The sequence below is a fragment of the Prosopis cineraria genome, unplaced genomic scaffold (assembly GCF_029017545.1).
Source record: "Prosopis cineraria cultivar Desert tree isolate PC_DT_omini unplaced genomic scaffold, ASM2901754v1 PC8, whole genome shotgun sequence".
Classification (NCBI taxonomy): domain Eukaryota; kingdom Viridiplantae; phylum Streptophyta; class Magnoliopsida; order Fabales; family Fabaceae; genus Prosopis; species Prosopis cineraria.
The window spans coordinates 27,361,033-27,379,760 of record NW_026555339.1 but is presented as its reverse complement, the minus strand read 5'-3'; the positions used below and the strand labels follow the sequence as shown (position 1 = coordinate 27,379,760).

Sequence of the window (18,728 nt, the reverse complement as noted above, 5' to 3'; positions counted from 1 at the left end):
AGGAAGTTTCGAATCCAAAACCTCATGATAGTATGTAGGCAAAGCTCCATTGGACATCTAATATAATCATGTAGGTCTGTTCCAACATAGAAAATAAAAATACGTTTTATCTTATCATAAATTTTTAATTAATTTAATTTTAATTTTTTTTGGGTTATTATGTTGGTGGCAGGATTTTGTGCCCTTTTTTAATTTTTTTTAATTAACATAAGAATATTTTAATCATTTATTTATATTATTTAATAAATAAAATATTCAGCTTGGTCTTTCAATTTGCATTGATTCTTAGATATAATTTATCTCTTAAGGAGGTCTCTTTCATTGTTTCTTAAAAACAAGGGACAAGAGACTAACTTGTTTAAAAGTTTACAAATAAAAGGACTAATTTAAAGAGAAAAAGAGTCAAAAATAGAAGAAATATTAATTAAAGAGAATGATAGTTTGGTATCAAAATACTAAATTAATGACAATTAAGTTTGTGACTAAATTTTTCATAAAATGAATTGTAAATATCAATTTAAATAGTAACAAACAAAAATTTTTATTTTAACTTAATAGTTACATTTAATATTTAAATACTAATTTATAATTAAAAATTTTAAATTTATAATTATTTACATCGATATTTTTAATTAAAATTTTTAAAAAATAATGTCTAAAACTCGATCATCGTTAATTTATTATTTTCGAACTTGTCATTCTCCCAATTGAATATTACCACATCATTAATGGCATTATGGTAATTCGATGAAACACAATCCCCAAAACACCTTGCTCGGCTAGCCTCGTCAGCTTGCCCTCCCTCCTTCGTCGCCGTTCTTCTTCTTCTTCTTCTTCTTCTTCCACATCCCTGTCCGTCGGACCTCCACGTTCCACTGCGTCCACCATCCTCCTCTGTCGGACTCTTCTTTCATCCACACCGTCGTCACAGTGCCGCCGCAAACTGTCATCTTTCTCGCGTCGACGGTCGCCGCATCGACCTCCATGCACTCAGCTTCAACTTTTCTGTCTCAATTTTTTTCCTGATATTTTTATTTATAGGGTTTACTGAAATGGAGCAGAGGTTGGCTAATGCTTTTCATTTGACATTAAATGAAAAGAAGTTCATTGAAACGGCTTTGCTTTCGGAGCTTCGAGTCGATGGTCGCCGTCCCTTCGACTACCGTAAGCTCACTATCAAGTTTGGCAGGCAATTAAATTTCTTTCCCCTTGCACACTCTACTCTGTTCAAAGCTGGTCATATGCCCCCCCTTCTTTCCTTGCTTCTAAATGTTTTTGTGGTGTAATGCAGAGAGGATGGTGCATCTGAGGTGCAACTAGGGCAGACCCATGTGATGGCTTTCGTAACAGCTCAGCTTGTTCAGCCTTACAGAGACAGGCCTAATGAAGGCACACTTTTGATCTACACAGAGTTCTCTCCCATGGCTGATCCTTCATATGAACCAGGTCGTCCTGGAGAATTTGCTGTTGAGTTGGGGCGAATTATAGACCGTGGTTTAAGGTGATTTTGGTTTTCGTAGGTTCTCACCTTTTGGTGTTCAATATATCTAGTGTAATCTCATTTAGAAATTGTGCAAGGAGGATTTGATTTGTTTCAGATGGTAGTCTTGTTAATGAATAAGATGGTGTTTCGTTCAATTTTTGCTGATGTGGAAGCTTATGTGGAGAAATGAACTCCTTTTCTGTTTAAATTATAAATCATTGTCTGTTCTTATTCGTTTACATAAATTTATTTGAAGATTCAAAGTGAATCTGCAGGGAAAGCAGAGCTGTAGACACTGAATCACTGTGTGTTCTTTCTGGAAAGCTGGTGTGGGCCATTCGAATTGATATCCATATATTAGACAATGGAGGGTGAGCTGTGTTTTAATTTTGTTTGTATGTTGTCGGCATTGTTTCTCCCCTTTTTCTTATTTTACATGTTAGCAGTTTAACTGAATCAGCTCAACTGAGTTTATTTCCAACTGTTTGGAGTTGCTAATGCTAATATGTACAATTCTTTTGTTGGGAATAGAAACCTTGTTGATGCTGCCAACATTGCTGCTTTGTCTGCTCTCTTGACATTTCGGAGGCCTGAATGCACATTAGGAGGAGAGGATGGTCAGCAAGTTGTTGTGCATCCACCTGAGGTTGGCTTTATTTTAAGAGTAAACATTTGCTGGTTGGAAAATTTAACAGCCTTCCTTTTTTCTTATTTGTCATTTTAATGGGAAATATCATTAAAAAAAAAAAATTCTTAGCTTGTGGGGAAGTTTCACCATGGAAGTGCATTATGATCTTGCGGCAATCCATGACTCTTAAGTATTGTTTAGTGAGGTTCCATTTGTTTTGTTTTTCTTTTTTTGGCCAACTCGTTTGATTTTGCAGTTTGAAGTACACCTTGTATAAACCTTGACTAATTTTTTTGGCTACTCTTTCTTATGGCGAGCTCTTATATCGTCCTGATTCATTCACAGTGGAAACGAAAAGCTTAAGGATGTAGTACCAATGGCACGCGTGAAGAAAATGAGAGGAGAAATATGGTGGAAGAGAAGAGAGGGTGGTAGATATAGAAGAAAGGAGACAGAACTAGTAGAACTTTAGAAATGATAATGCTTATGCCTAACTTGTAAGCACCTTACATGGATTCCGAAGGATGAATTTAAAAAATTCAAAATAGTAGGGAAACATTGACGAAATATTTCAATCCTTTTGTCCACTTAAATTTATAAATTCCTAATAAATTAATAAAAGAAAACATAATTTAAATAAACCAAAAAGCACAAACTGTGTTAGTTTAAATCCTACTCAATTCTTAATCAAAGTTATCAAATTCTTATTTAAAATCCTATTTCCTATACTTATCTATAATTCCTAACTCACTTACCAATAATTAATAGTATATTTTTTATTTTAGTTTGATCCTCCATTACTTGATGGAGTTGGATTCCAATAAAATATAGCATGTTTGCTTAAGGAGGCTAATGTTTTATGAATAATTACCAATTATATCCCCTCTTTTGATGCTTTTGCTGTATTTATGAGAATTAATTGACAGGTTCGGGAGCCACTTCCTTTGATTGTACATCATCTTCCAATCGCCGTGACCTTTGGATTTTTCAGTAATGACAACATTATGGTATAATATTTTTTCCCAGTTATGTATGCATCTCTCAAGGCTCATTTAATGGACAATTTATATCTACTTTTAAATTGTGCTTTCTAGGTGATAGACCCAACCCACCATGAAGAGTCTGTGATAACTGGCCGAATGACTGCTACACTAAATGCTAATGGTGATGTTTGTGCGGTTCAAAAGGCTGGAGGGGAAGGAATCTTTCAACGGGTGATCATGCATTGTTTGCAACTTGCTCATGTGAAAGCTGGTGATATTACAACCAAGATAAAAAGTGCTGTAAGTTTTCTATGTTTGGCACATGAGTTCTTAGCTCTTGAGTTGGCATTGAAGTCATAACCATTGTTCTGTTAAATACTTAAATGCTGAATCCCAATGGTGTCAAATTTTTATGAAAGCTCATGAAATTTTTGCAATTTTAATCCAACATTTGTGATCTTCAATACAGATATAATGAGAGAGCTCTGCTCTAAAGTATCTAATAGAACCAAGCTTCCATATCTCACGGTCACATCATATAACCTTGAGGTTTATTTGCGTATTTGGATTAGCAAATTTTATGTTTTAGAATTTCCATGCTAAATTTTGGAGGATTGATTTGTTGAAGTTGGAGTTGGATATTGGGTTGTGTTAGATAGAGTTACTTTTGAGGTGTCCAACTAAAAGATTTTGTGATGTTGTTCGTAAGAACATATTGCTAGAATTTCTTTCCTAAATTCTCATTGGATGTCGAGTCTGAGGCTGTTAACAAACTTTTCGATAGTTATCCAAGAGGGCTTAGACACATTATTCCTGATAAGGAGGTCATCTTATTGGGACGCATACTCAGATGCCATGGAAGTTTGCCTAAGGTTTAAGTAGTTGATTGTATAGTTTGCTCTTATTGTTGGTTGGAACATACTTCTCTTTAGTTTCAGCTTCATCTTAGCTCAAGTGCGTATAGGAGATTGACCTAGGTGTTCTAAGTTCTCTTGAACATTTTGCCAATATTTCTTGGCGGTTCCTATAAGCTTCATTATTGTGAAGCGAATACGCTGCATGTCACTCATGTTATACCAATCAAAGTGGTCATCCATAATAGCTAACTAATTAAGAAGGCCCTTGGATTTAGTCTACCATAAAAATTGGGTGCTTCTACCATGACCCTCCTTGTGGCATCATCATGATATTCATGTTGAAAGGTTTGTCGGTTATGTCTATAGGGTGAGGTTCTATATCGATTCCTTGGTGGCGATTCATATCGCTGAGCTCATCCTTGTATTGTTCATCCCAAGGGACTTTTACTTCCTCAAAGGGTTGGGGATTAGTTACACTGTGAGGTGGTATAGTGTTGGGGTTGCTAGGACTTGTGAAGGATTGATGAGTGATCGTAATTGCGAGTCTTGTATCAACATTCCTAGTGTGTGTTTGACCCCTATCATTAGGGTTGTTCATTAATCCTTCTACATACTTTCCATTTGTTCTTCTATTTATTTCTTGAAAGGCATCCTATAGTTGCTGATTTTTTGCATTGAGAGCCGTGCTGAAGTGCCACAAGAGTTCGGTCTTTGCCGTCAAGCCTTTTAGCAAAGTTAGTGAATATCTTGGTATGGTCCTTAGTGGAAAGTTGATGGGTGTATTTATTTAGGTCTATTTGAGATCAAGGAAGTCAAGTCGGGGTGCAATGGAATTATGTTCTTGTTCAAGGAAGGCTTGATTGTTGTAAAGGTCACAAATGGTCATGCAAGAGTAAGAGTAGACTAACATGCAAATTTAAGGTGGTTTTTCCCTAAAGGATAAAGGCCTCCCAAGTTGCCCTTATCAAAAAGTTCTTTACCTTCTTTAATAAGTCTAATCTTATGGGAACTTAAAAGCTTTTCAAGAATCACTCATTAAATAAGTAACAACTTGAGTAAAGTTTTTACTATGATCTCAGAGGGTTTAAAAACTCTTTAGAAAAACCATTACAAACTTCAACTAATCTAGGATAAAAGTTGGCTTGGATATGAGGCCGAAGGGGTGTGAGGAATATGTGTGATCCTATAATGTGGAGTAGGTGTAAATCAATAAAGAGTAATGAAAATATAAAGTTACTAAATGGAGAACAAAATAAAGGAATTGCTCACATACATGTATCTTCTTTTTTCCTCTTTTTTTTTTTTTTTTGGCTGTTTGCTTTTCCCTCTTTCTTTGTCCTTTTTTTGCACTAAACCAAATTTGGATTACAAAATAGTTAGATAAAAGATTCTAAAAATAGATAAAATATTTAGATTAAACCTCCAAAAATGCTAAAAGTCGTAGTAAAGAAATACAGGTTAATTGGGCCTTACTAGCGTGACTTGAGGAGGTTGATAAATAAGAATATTTACTTCAATGGTCTCGTGAGGTGATTTGTAGCTTTGAGAAGATCTAGGGTGAAAAGAAAACGGCATGAAATGGGGCTGGAAAACATCAAGAATTCAGTCTGGACGAATTGGGAGTGATAGGCATGTGAAGCACGTGCTGAGAGTGGAATTTATAAGCAGGGAGGGGAGGTGGAACTTGGTTTTTGAAACAATTAATGTGAAACAGGAAAGAAGAGAGGAGAAGAGGGAAAAGAGGAAGAGAAAATTGTATAATTCTTATTTAAATGCCAAAACTGAATACAAATGAGAAACCCTGGGGCTATTTCTAGAGACCTAGAAATAATAAAAATAATAATAAATTTAGATCTAAATCAAATCATAATTTAAAAGATGACAATAAGGTATCTAGCTAGTCTAGATATCTTTTTTTTTATTTGAGATAACACAAAGATAAAATAAATTCAAGATGCTAAAGAAATAATATTAAACCCCAGATACCAAATAAAATCTTAATAAACCTTAAATCAAGTCTTAATAAATTGTAACTCCAATCAAATATAATTTCCATCGATAACCCTTGATATCTTTCTCATTAATTGCATAATACAAGATTGCCGTTTTGCTCTGTTTTTGGTCATGGTACCGGAGCAATGTTTATTGTTGTGAAGGATGAACACATTAAAATGCTTGGAGCAATGGATGCCTCCTCTAGTTCCACAAGCTCAAGGAGGGCAAGCCTAGCTTCGTAGATGTCAACTATCCTACGCGTGAAGCATGGGTCAACGTTTACCCATTGTCTCAACGAGAATGATTACCTCCAATGGAGCCAAAACATGTTGATGTTTGTGCATGGAAGAAAAGAAAAATTCCTAACAAGCAAAGTGGCATAGCAAAGTGCAGATGACAAAGCTTATGATTCTTGGGTTTTCAGCTACAATCTCATGATGGCTTGGCTCATCCAATCAATGACCATTGATATCAATGAGATGTTTTTCCTCTATGCAACAACAAAGCGAATTTGTGATGGGGCCAAATGCTTCTTGAGTATGGAGAACACCACTGCTTTGTTTCAGATTCGAGGAGTCTTGTGTGAGCTTTAATAGGGTGACCTGATCATGACCCAAAATTTTAACACACTAATGAAATATTGGCAAAAACTTGATATGTTTAATCCTCGTGATTGGAAGCGCGCACATGATGTGACACTATAGACATATTGTTGAGCGTGAACATGCCTATGAATTTCTGTTGGGTCTCAATTCCATATGGAAATCCGTCCACTTCCATTGCTCGAGGTAGTCTTCAAAATCATAAAGTGGGAAGAAAGTTGCAAGCCATTGACTCAACTCACACCACCTCATCAATCATCTGAGAGTTTAGCCTTGGTGGCTAGAAATAGTCAAAGTACTGACTCAAGGGGTAAGAAGCAAGGAAAAGGGTTGTGTGATCACTGTAATCAGAGTGGCCACACTCGTGATAATTGTTGGAAGTTCCATAGTTAGCCATTCTCCTCTAAATTTAAGTAGAAAAATGATGCTGAAGGTTTTTCAGCAACTAGTGAAGAGAAGGCAGCTGTACAGCAAGGAATATATAGCAAAGATGACATTGAATTATTGTGAAAGATGCTTCAGAAGTATGACTTTCAAGATCAAACAAGTAATGCAGTTTGGATTGCAAATGGCAAATTTGGTTAATACAGGTATATATCCTAGAGCTCTTTCTGTGAAGGTTGAAAATCCAAATATTTGGGTTGTTGACTTGGGGGCAAATGGCCATATGACTGGTAACAGATTTAGTTGACAGTGGTCTCAAATCTCAATGTTATTGTTGCTAATGGCCAGTCTAACTGGTCCATGGAATTGGTTTGGTCACTATAAATAAGTATATTGTACTGCAGAGTGTGTTATATGTTCCAGCTCTTAATGTTTTTTTTCTGTTAGTAGACATGTAAAAAAAGCAACTTCTGATGTTAGGTTCTCTTTTGGATATGTTTCTAGGATTTAGGCTCGGAAGAGGATTGGCAATGCTGAGGAGGTTGATGGGTTGTATTTCCTTGAAGGACAGAAAATAAAGAGTTTTTCTCATTTTTCTTCACTTGATGATGTAATTCTAAGGCATTATAGGTTAGGGCATCCTGGTAGTCAACATTTGAAATATTTGTCACCAAATTCAATGAATAAAAATTCTTTATTCTTTCACTGTGAATGTTGCCAATTGTCCAAACATACATGAGCCTTGTATCCTTCTCATCCTCATCAACTTAGACAACCATTCACTGTTATACACTTATTTATGGGGGCACTTCCAAAATTAAAACCATGTCTGGGGCATGTTGGTTTACAACCTTCATTGATGACCATCATAGAATTACTTGGGTTTTTCTCCTCAAAGACAAATCAAATGTTGTTCCAACCTTCATCAACTCCCATAAGTTCATTCAAAATCAATTTCAAACAAACATCAAGATCTTTTAGAGTGATAATAGCCAAGAATAAATCAGTTCTTCCTTAAAACGATTCCTTAATTCAAATGGCATTCACCATCAAACATGTGTCAATATCCCATGATAAAGTGGTGTGGCTGAATGGAAAAGTAGGCACCTTTTTGAAGTAGCTAGCAAAATAATGTTTACTAGAAATGTTCCTAATAATTTTTGGGGCGATGCTATCCTTATTGCTGCATTTCTTGTGAACATAGTACCTTCTAAAACTTTAAACTTCACTTGTCCTATCACAATACTTGCTGAAACTTACCCAATGCATATCATATCCACCTTTCCACAAAAAATATTTGGCTGCACAGCCTTTGTTCATAATGACCATGAGGGAAAATTTGATTCTCTCGCCTTTAAGTGCATTTTCCTGGGCTATAGTTCGTCTTGAAAGGGTTACATGTGCTATTCACTTCGGTTACAAAAATGCTTTGCTTCCATGAATGTTACCTTTTTTAAGAACCACCCTTTCTAGTCCAAAATGCCCATTCAGGGGGAGAGTATACATGAGGAATGGAGATCTTTAGATGAACTAATACCTAACCCTAGCCCTGATCTTGAGCCAAAACCAATTTGAGTGAAATGAACCCAGAAAGTTCCCTAGACGGATCTGAACCAGTCTTGGAAAGACCTGAACCGGATGCAGAAATGTCCCATAACATCCCTGAAACTGAACCAGAACCTTCCCAGATCAGACCATACCTGCACTGAAATGATTGCAATGGTGACAAAGGGAATAAGGGTAACAAAAAAGGTTGCTGGTAAAGCTAAATCATGTCTGAAACAGTATGTAAAACGTACCAAGAATGGGGAGCAGGTGCAGCAGAAAGAAGAGAATCAGTTAGAGGACAAGGAAGAGGAAGAAGAACCCATTCAATCTTCTCAGCAAAGTCAAGAATCAGACTTGGATTCAGATTCTTAGGAGTTGGATAAGCCAATTGCCTTAAGAAAAGGGGTAAGATCATGCCCCCTTCATCCTATTAATAATTTTGTCTCTTACGACTAGTAGTTTTCCAAGTTATAGTTGTTTGTTGCAATTGTTAGAAGGGAAAATATTTGTCTCCTTCCAAGAAGCTATTAAACATCCGAAGTGGAGAGAGGCTATTCAAGAGGTTTTAGATGCACTTGAGAAGAATAAAACCCGGAAGATGTGTGATTTGCCTCCTGGAAAATCAATGTAGGGTGCAAATGGGTGTTCACGATCAAGCATAACTGAGGTAGTAGCACAAACAAATACAAGGTGAGACTGGTGGCAAGGGGATTCACTTAGACCTGTGGCATGGATTATCAAGAGACTTTTGTTCCAGTGGCAAAGTTTAACACTATCAAGATTCTACTATCACTAGCTGCAAACGTGGATTGGCCTCTGTATCAGCTAGATATAAAAAATGCTTTCTTGAATGGGGAACTAAGTGAAGAATGGGGAGATACCTGCTGGATTGCAACTTGAGGTAATGCCAATGAGGTACTTAGACTTCACAAGTCATTGCATGGACTTAAACAGTCACCTAAGGTATGGTTCGACCTATTTGTTGGGGGTTGTGGAAAGGGTTGGATACTTGCAGTGTCAGAAAGACCACACAATGTTTGGCATGGAGGCAAAAGGAAAATTTTGATTTTGATAGTGTATGTGGATGACATCATAATAATTGGGAATGATAAAAGGGTTACTAATGACCCTAAGAGAATGCTAGCTATGAAATTTGAAGTTAAGGATCTAGACATTGAGATACTTGCCTGGAATGGAGGTTGCAAGAACAAGAAAAGGGCATACTCTTGTTGATGCAAAAAAGGTACAAAAGGCTAGTAAGGAAAATGATATCTATCCCATACTTGCCCTAATATAAGCTTCCCAGAGGGCATAGCAAGTCAATTCTCGAGTAACCCATTGGAGAAACACATGCAGCTGCTTTATAGAATACTATGGTATCAAAGAAAATGACCCTGGGTAAAGGATTGTTCTTTGCTAAAGGGAATGATTGAAAAGTTGAAATATATATCAATGCAGATTATGATGATCAACTACTGGTTATTGAACTTATGCATGGGGAAACTTGGTCATTTGGAGAAGTAAAAAACAATCATTAGTGTCTAGAAGCAGTGCAGAGTCAGAGTAGTGTGCCATGGCACATGGTACATGTGAAGGCGTATGGATAACAGGGGTGTTGGCAAATTGTTGTCAAACCAATCATTGAAACTTTGACGTGATAACATGGCTTCTTTGGGAATTGCCAAGAATCCTATATACCATGACAGAACCAAACACGCTTGAAGGAAAACTAGATTCAGGGTTGGTGCAATTGCAGTATATTCCCACAAGGGGGGACAAGGAGCTAACATCCTGACTAAGGAATTGAACAGCAAACTGGGAATAATCAACATTTATTCTCCAGCTTGAGGGGGTTTTGGAGGATAAATGTTTTGTTTGTTTATTTATTTATTATTATTGTTATTATTATTATTATTATTATTAATCTTTTACCTGCTATAATTTTTAGTTACTGCTGCTTTTAAAGACAGGGTTATTTTAGTCATGAGGTTTATTTTATTTATTAAGAATAATATCCTATTTAGTGGGCTAACCTAGGGTTAGAATTGTATAAGAATAATCCTAGATTGCTTTTATCATTAATTGCATAATATAAGACTGCCGTTCTGCTCTGTTTTAGCTCATCTTTATTATAAATGGAACTGGTGTAGGTTGATTCATACAACACAGAAAGGACCCTTCGGAAGATTAAGCGTCACTCTGCTGATGCCTTAGGTGTTAGTGGTTCTGCTTTTAAGTTAGAGGAAAAACAAAGCCAGTCAGATGCTAAGGAGTATGGTGGTTGTTTAGACCAATTGAAGCCAAAGGACGAGGGAAGTTTCATGGAATGTGATGCCACATCATCAAAAGTACAAAGTAACATCAAGGATGGAGTCTCACAAGATTTCATTGGGGGTCCCTCAAGCTGGTATGATGTCATCCTTCTAAAAAATAAATAGCTTCCTTTCTTTTTAGTTTTAAATAAATATTAATAATTGCGGCAGATTCATTCCAAGCGTTGTCCATTTTAATGCTAAACTTGTCCTTTCATACATGCAGAGAGAATTTAACAAAAAAATTTACGTATCTGTAGTTCAAGAAGTTGCAGTTTTTCCCACTAAATTAAAAAATGAAAGAAAAACAGTTTATAATATCATCTTCAGAAATAGCATATCTAGTTCACTTGGAGGTCATGTCATTCTGACTTCAGTCTATTTCAAGAAGATGAAAAAACGTATGGTTGTGTTATGCTTTGTATAACCAAATTTCCTTTGTTCAGGGATCCCTACTCTGTAGGAGTCAATTTTGATGATCTTAGAGCTTCTTTGGCATCACGTGGTAATAACTTTTCTCTATATGCTTGTAACATTGTATTTTGCTTTTCCTTCAGCCATTGTGATTTCAGCTTGTTTTATACGTATATTTCATAAAATAATATTACTTGATCTTCTAATTATTGGGTAGCTTTGTTTGCTTAGCTTTTTTGGTTTTAGGAGTGTCGTGGTTTTTCAAGAATGGTTTGTTATAGAATGCTGTCTGGGAATGGTTGTTGTCTATATATATATATATATATTGATTTCTTATAATTACATATTACATAAGAGTAATCGAATGATATGTTTTATATAGGATAATATATTGATATGATGTCATGTTGATGAATAGTAAAATGACAAGGGAACAAAATTCACTTGTTCTTTTATTGTATAGCATTGAGATATTGGTAATTACAGTAACATTAGCAATAAAAAAATAAAACAAAATGTTACACATATTTAATATTTTATTTATTAAAAATTATCAAATTGACATTGTTTTGGTTAAAAAGTCCCAAAATGTAGCACTCAAACATCTTTTCAGTCACAGGACAAATAAGACAGGAAAAGCAAACTATTGAATGGTGTGGTTTATTGGCTATTTGCTGAATGTCTTTCAATAGAACCAAACTGGTTCGTGTGTTGTGTTTTGTTTAAACCATACATTAAATAGTCATATTACTCTAGGCTACCTTAGCTAGCTCAGGTGGGAAGGGTGATGGGGTATGAGTAAATATCTACGCTTGGTTTGGATGGAGGAAAATGTATCTTGAAAATCAGGAGAAGAGAAAACTAGGAGGAAAAATTTCCAAAAATAATAATTTTTTTTACTACTATTTTTAGGAGTTGTCTGTCTAAGTGTTGATTCCTCTCTATCCAGATGAAAAAGGGTTCAAATCTTATTTGATGTGAAAAGAGAAAAAACGAGAGTTACTGTGGGAATATTATGTCATTATTGTGAATAATTAGCATTTATTAGGATCATTAATTAGGCTTGATTAGTATTTATTAGCTTTTATCTCTCTTGATGTATATATATAGGACCAGTTTGTACATCAGAAATGAAATGAGATAATACAATTTCTCCTCTCTGAAAGTTCCACATGGTATTAGAGCATCAGGCTCAAAATTTCAAATTAAATTAGTTCTGGACTGGCTACAAAGAGGCCGCCTGAACAGTACGTGACGGCGTTTGTGTGGATAATGGTGGAGCGAGTTTTGAATCTCACCGCCACCCTAGACGTACTCAGGAGGCTCCAAAAGGCGAAACCCAGGATGGTGATGGCGAACGGCAATGTGTGTAGACCACACACGTCACCCCTGCTCACTGCGTCAGCAAGCTTCTGGCGGCGCGTGGAGGCTCCGTTTAGGACGCGATCTTCTCGGACAGCAACAACACTCTCCGGCTAGATCCAACACAATCCGGTGTATGGGCACATCGTCTTCGAGCCATATCAGGTCGTATGGTGTTGTTAGTGCTCTGTTTTGTTGGGTTTTGAGTTATATTGGGTTGTGGCTTCTATTTTCAGTCTACTAGAAAGTTTTACCCTCATTTGAAGTGCTAGGAATGGTGATGTGGCTACTTTTATGTAGTGTTGTGCTTAATTCCAGATCTGCACCTATGGCATTTGTGGCAAAAAGAGGGTCTTTTCTTCAGGCTTTAAAGACGACTCGAAGTGCAGTGGTTTGGATCGTGGATTCCGGGGCATCTGATCATATGATTAATTGTCATCAATTGTTCACCACCTACACCCCATGTGCTGGAAATATTAAAGTGAAAATTGTAGACGGCTCCTTAGCACCAATGGCAGGAAAAGGGAGTATCCATATATCAGATTCTATTATTTAGGAATCTGTCCTTCACGTGCCAAAACTTGACTATAATTTACTTTCAATCAGTTAGCTGACCAGGCACTCAAATTGTTTTGCTAAATTTCTCCTGTCACATTGTGTGTTTCAGGATCTATCATCTGGTGCGACAATCGGCAATGCCAAAGAATATGAGGGGCTCTACTATTTAGAGATCGTCACTCGAGTGGATAACCCACCTATTATTGGTAATTCTACATCTACCTCTAAAGTTCATGATTTCATGTTATGGCATAAGAGAATGGGTCACCCTAATTTTCATTACCTTCAGCGGTTGTTTCCAACCTTATGTCCGACCTTGAATCATAGTGAAATCTAGTGTGAGGTATGTGAACTTGCCAAACACCATCGAACTTCCTTTCCTAGAGCCAAATACACACCTATCGAACCTTTCACAATCATCCACAGTAATTTATGGGGACCATCTCACATTTCAAACCATACTCAAACAAAATGGTTCATCTCTTTCATTGATGACCATACTCTTGTTTGCTGGGTTTACCTTTTGAAAAACAAGTCTGAGGCTGCATCCACATTCATGAGCTTTTTCACCATGATCAAAAACCAATTCAACACTAGCATTTGAGTTTTACACACTGATAATGGCACTGAATACTTCAACCAATCTTTAAGTAATTTTCTCCAACTGCATGGGATTGTCCATACTAGTACGTGTGCCTATACACCCTAACAAAATGGGGTCGCAGAAAGAAAAAATAGACATATCCTTGAAGTTGCAAGAACACTCATGTTCACTTGCAACGTGCCAAAGTTTTATTGGGGAGATGCCATTTTAACCACAACTTATCTCATCAACCAAATGTCCAGTCGAATATTAGCCTTCGAAACTCCTCTCCATAAATTGCAGTGTTTTTCCTACATCCCACATTGAAACCAAACTTCCACTTCGTGTGTTTGGGTGCACAACCTTTGTTTATATCCACCAAAGCAGTAAACTTGAACCTCGAGCTATCAAGTGTATCTTCTTTGGCTATTCTCCTACTCAAAGAGGATATAAATGCTTTGATCCTGTTTCTAAATGCATCCGTGTAAGCCTCAATGTTACTTTCCATGAAGAACCTCCTTTTTATTCCAATTCCTCAATTCAAGGGGAGAATACAGTTGAATCTCAGACTTGGGAACTAGAACCTAATGCTGAATATATACTTCTTGAGTCCATGTCCCTTTACCAAAACCATCACCTTTACCTCTGTCCAACATCCCACCTTCACCAAACTCTTCTTTTATGCCAAAGTTTGAGGAAAACAAGAAAACAGATGAAGATGTGGAAAGACCACAAAAAGGGGAGTTGTTAGTTTACACTTAAAAGAAGAAAACAAAAGATAGTAAGCAACTTGTACCTGAGGCATCAAGAGAGTCAGAACCAGAGGTAGTCCTTGAAGCTGACATACCAAGGATTGATCCATCTAGTAAGCCAGATGACTCAGAACAAAGAAGTGAATCTACTGATCTTGATCTACCCATTGCCCTTTGGAAACAAGCTCGGTCTTGTACTTTGCATCCGATTTAGAAGCATGTGTCCTACAAGGCTCTCTCACCTAGTTACCGAGCCTTCATCACTAATTTGGATAAAGTTGTTATTCCTAACAACATCTAAGAGACATTGGAAATACCAGAATGGAAAAATGCAGTTATGGAGGAAATGAGAGCTTTGGAGAAAAATGAAACATGGGAGATTGTTGAAAGACCTAGAGGTAAGAAATTGGTTAGTTGCAAGTGGGTCTTTACCCCAAAGTATAAGGCTGATAACACACTTAACAAGTTGAAAGCATGGTTAGTAGCAAGAGGTTTCACCCACACTTATGGCATAGACTACAAAGAGACGTTTGCGCTAGTGGCAAAAATGAACACTATAAGAATTCTAGTGTCAGTGGCAGCCAACCTTGAATGGCATCTTCATCAACTAGATATCAAAAATGCTTTTCTAAATGGAGAATTGAAGGAAGAAGTCTACATGACTTTACCTCCTGGTTTTGATGGAGGCAGAAATGACAAAGTATGCCTTTTGAAAAAATCACTATATGGCTTGAAACAGTCACCTAGGGCATGGTTTGACAGATTCTCAAAGGTCCTGAAGTTAGAAGGCTACAAGCAAGGATTGCCAGATCATATGATGTTTGTTAAGGTTGAGGGAGCTAGGAAGTACATCCTTATTGTGTACGTTGATGATACAATCCTTACAGGAGATCATGTTGATGAAATAGCAAGGATAAAAACTGTCCTTGGTAAGGAATTTGGAGTTAAAGATCTTGGAACTTGAAATATTTTCTCAAGATGGAAGTTGCTAAGTCAAAATGAGGAATATATGTATCTCAGAGGAAGTATATATTTGATCTTCTCGGGGAAACTGGCATGTTGGGTTGTAAACCTGAGGAAACTCCTATTGTGGTCTTGAAAAAGAAGAAGCCACCTAAGAAAAGTGGCACTGAGGAGTTAGAAGGAGAAGACAACTCTGATAATGAAGTTGAAGAAGAAGACAAGGAGAAAGAAGAAACCATTGATAAAGACAGATATCAGAAATTGGTTGGGAAACTGATTTATTTATCCCGTACAGGGCCAGATATTGCTTTTGCTGTCAGTGTAGTAAGTCAATACATGTGTGATCTAAGGAAGAGACACCTGGAAGCTGTATATAGGATTCTCAGATACCTTAACGGCACACTTGGTAAAGGGTTGTTATTCAAGAAGCATGATCAAAGGACAATTGAGATTTACACCGATGCAGATTGGGGGGGGCCTATGGAGACAGGAGATCCACCTCTGGCTATTGTTCATTTGTGTGGGGAAACTTAGTAACTTGAAAAAGTCAAAAGCAAAGAGTTGTATCCAGAAGCAGTGCTGAATTAGAATTGAGAGCATTAGCTCAAGGAATTACAAAAGAACTATGGATAAGGAGGGTTATGGAAGAAATACAAGTCAGAGTTGATCCACCAATGAAATTGTATTGTGATAATAAGGCTGCTCTAAGCGTGGCATTGAATCTTGTACAGCATGAGAGATCTAAACATGTTGAAGTGGATAGACATTTTATCAGAGAGAAAGTAGGAGGCATTGTATGTCTGACATACCTACCTACAAAGTTACAAGTTGCGGATGTACTAACCAAGGGACTATCCTAGCCTGCATTTGAGAGCTGTATAAGCAAGTTGGACATGATTAGCATCTATGATCCAACTTGAGGAGGAGTGTGGGAATGTTATGTCATTATTATGAATAATGAGCATTTATTAGGATCATTAATTAGGCTTTATTAGTATTTATTAGCTTTTATCTCTCTTGATGTATATATATATAGGACCAATTTGTACACTAGAAATGAAATGAGATAATACAATTTCTCCTCTCTGAAAATTCCAGTTACCAATCTAGGCACCAATAGCAAGGGCTTGAGCATCCCTTGAAGTATAAGAGGCAATAACCACTTCTGCTGATGTGTTGCTTCATACTTGGTTCCTAGGCATGCACCTCGGATGGATTTGACTATGACTCGATGAAACTATTGTTAAAAATTGATTCTCTTGTATTACTTGTCAAGATAGTGTTATTATCATCAGCTTGTATACATGCGCAGACACACTTGTACATAGCATTTTCTTGTAAATATAATCATCATAAAAATGCATAACCTTGCTAGATCTTTTCTAAAATGAGCAGGACAGTCGACTTCTAGCAAACAAGAAGATTCGAACAGTGAAATAGTGTCTTCCGATGTTAAGCTAGAGGAACAACCACAAGATAATAAATCAGATTCTTCAACAGTAAACACAACCTCAACTACCGTGAAGAAGATTGAAGGCATGACTCTGAAAGATGCAGTGAAGCCCAAGAACAAGAGAAGAAAGAAGAAAGATTTCTCTAGTCACGAACGTTAGATGATCTGTTTTCAGTTTGCATATTATCTCTTACCATGTAGTCCGAATTGTTTGCTTGGAAATTCTTAAAATTTTTTGGGAAGAAAACTCTGCAGGCTGCATAAAAAATTAATGGATAATGATGACTCTAGATTATTTTTTTTCAAAGTAAAGCTTCATACTGAAAAATGTGGCCAAATATTTAATTGGGGGATAGTGAACTTTAGTCTTTTTTGTTTCAATTATTGATTTGGTTTTCTCATGTTGAACATGACTCATCCTTGATCAAATTTGGCTTTGTTATTGAAGTACGGAAATAGATGAGCAACTTTAAATTGTAGAGTCCATAAACTCAACTTTTCTAACTAGGCTGATGTGTTATTTGATTGGACACTAAGTTGATAAGGTGTTGGCAACTTTTGGATGATAGAGTTGCATGACAAGGCGTGGCTTGTTTTGACAGTAGTTATAATCTTCAGTCATAAGTTTTTAGACCTTTTTGAGCATAATAGTGATGTCTGTTTGACTTGAAACTAAACAAAAGTAGGTGTTCAATGGTGATAGTGACAAAGTGACTTATATCATCTCACTTTTTCACGTCAAACTTAATACTCTTAGTCGCTCCTTATTAGATTTGAGACTTTGTTTTGATGCCAAATTGGCTTCGGAGAACACTCACTTTGATTTTATAACACACACATCATTTCTTGATTTTATACAAAGACTGGCTTTATTTATAGTAGTTCCCAAATGCCATGTTCTAGAGAATTCATTTTAAAGTAATTAAAAGGGAGGTTTGAGGGAGTTTATCAACTTAATGAGGAGTTATAAGGGCAAGCTTAATGAAAGGTTATAGGGATTAAAAGTACTTAATAGGGACTTATGGAGATTATAAACAATTAGGATAGTTTAAGGATACGAGAGTTATGGAGATAATGAGGTTATAGAAATGGAGCATTCAATTCATTGAGGCAATGTTTCACATGTCAAGCAAAATATTAATAAATTCATATATATTGAATAATATATACTTAAAATAGAATGGAAACAATAATCTATAATTATAAAAATGATTATTAAATTCAAAGAAAGGTATTATATAGAAATAAAATTATATTTATTAATACTTCAAAATCTTCATTGAACATGTATTTACTAATTTTATAATTTATACCTTTAGAATATATATATATATATATATATATGCTTAAATATCTTGACTGTTTGTCCAATATTTTTCATTTTTCAAGGCTTATTTTAGTACAAATATGCATAAACCATAGCTTAAAAATATGAAGTACAATTTTATAAAAATAAAAATTTAAAAGTATTTGATTGGTTTAACCGGCTTACCCATTGGTTCTACTTGTTTTGATCAATTCTTACCTTCCCTAATTTTCTTGCATCACCAAACTAGACATGTGATTTGTTCCTTGTTGAATTGGTTAGTATAGTCCAATTCTGAGCTGTATTTTATTTTAAAAATTTTTTTGGGGGTGATGGAATAGCATTTGTAATTTCTTCTAAAACATAAGGGAAAGAAAATTGCATATGAACTCTCTGGAATCTCTTCTATCAGGACAAGGAGCAAACCCTTTTAAGAGGGAAGCTTCTAAAATTGGTTCTAGGAGTGGTAGAGTTAATAATATGAATCAGATTATGTGAGTTGGCCCGAATAACCTATTATAAAGGTTGAGTTGGATTGTAATAAA

General features: G+C 36.1%; 1 protein-coding gene across 8 annotated transcripts; it reads left to right on the top strand.

The window, feature by feature from the left end:
- Positions 1–780: 780 nt before the first annotated feature.
- On the top strand, positions 781–17,358 carry LOC129317567 (exosome complex component RRP45A-like). 8 transcript variants are annotated; one of them, XR_008594977.1, is made up of 10 exons: positions 784–1,189; positions 1,292–1,501; positions 1,759–1,854; positions 2,015–2,129; positions 3,038–3,118; positions 3,206–3,394; positions 10,631–10,887; positions 11,239–11,297; positions 13,236–13,332; positions 16,820–16,960. XR_008594977.1 is itself a non-coding variant. In XM_054961880.1 (9 exons), exons 1-9 carry the CDS (start codon positions 1,053–1,055, stop codon positions 12,418–12,420), a joined length of 1,176 nt encoding a protein of 391 aa, XP_054817855.1. In that variant the 5' UTR covers positions 784–1,052; the 3' UTR covers positions 12,421–13,229. The 8 variants fall into 8 exon arrangements, 4 of the variants coding, with proteins under 4 accessions (XP_054817855.1, XP_054817856.1, XP_054817854.1 ...); XR_008594979.1 differs by lacking the exons at positions 13,236–13,332; positions 16,820–16,960 and adding exons at positions 12,389–12,733; positions 12,887–13,229; XR_008594978.1 differs by lacking the exons at positions 13,236–13,332; positions 16,820–16,960 and adding exons at positions 12,389–12,733; positions 12,869–13,229.
- The last annotated feature ends 1,370 nt before the right edge of the window (positions 17,359–18,728 follow it).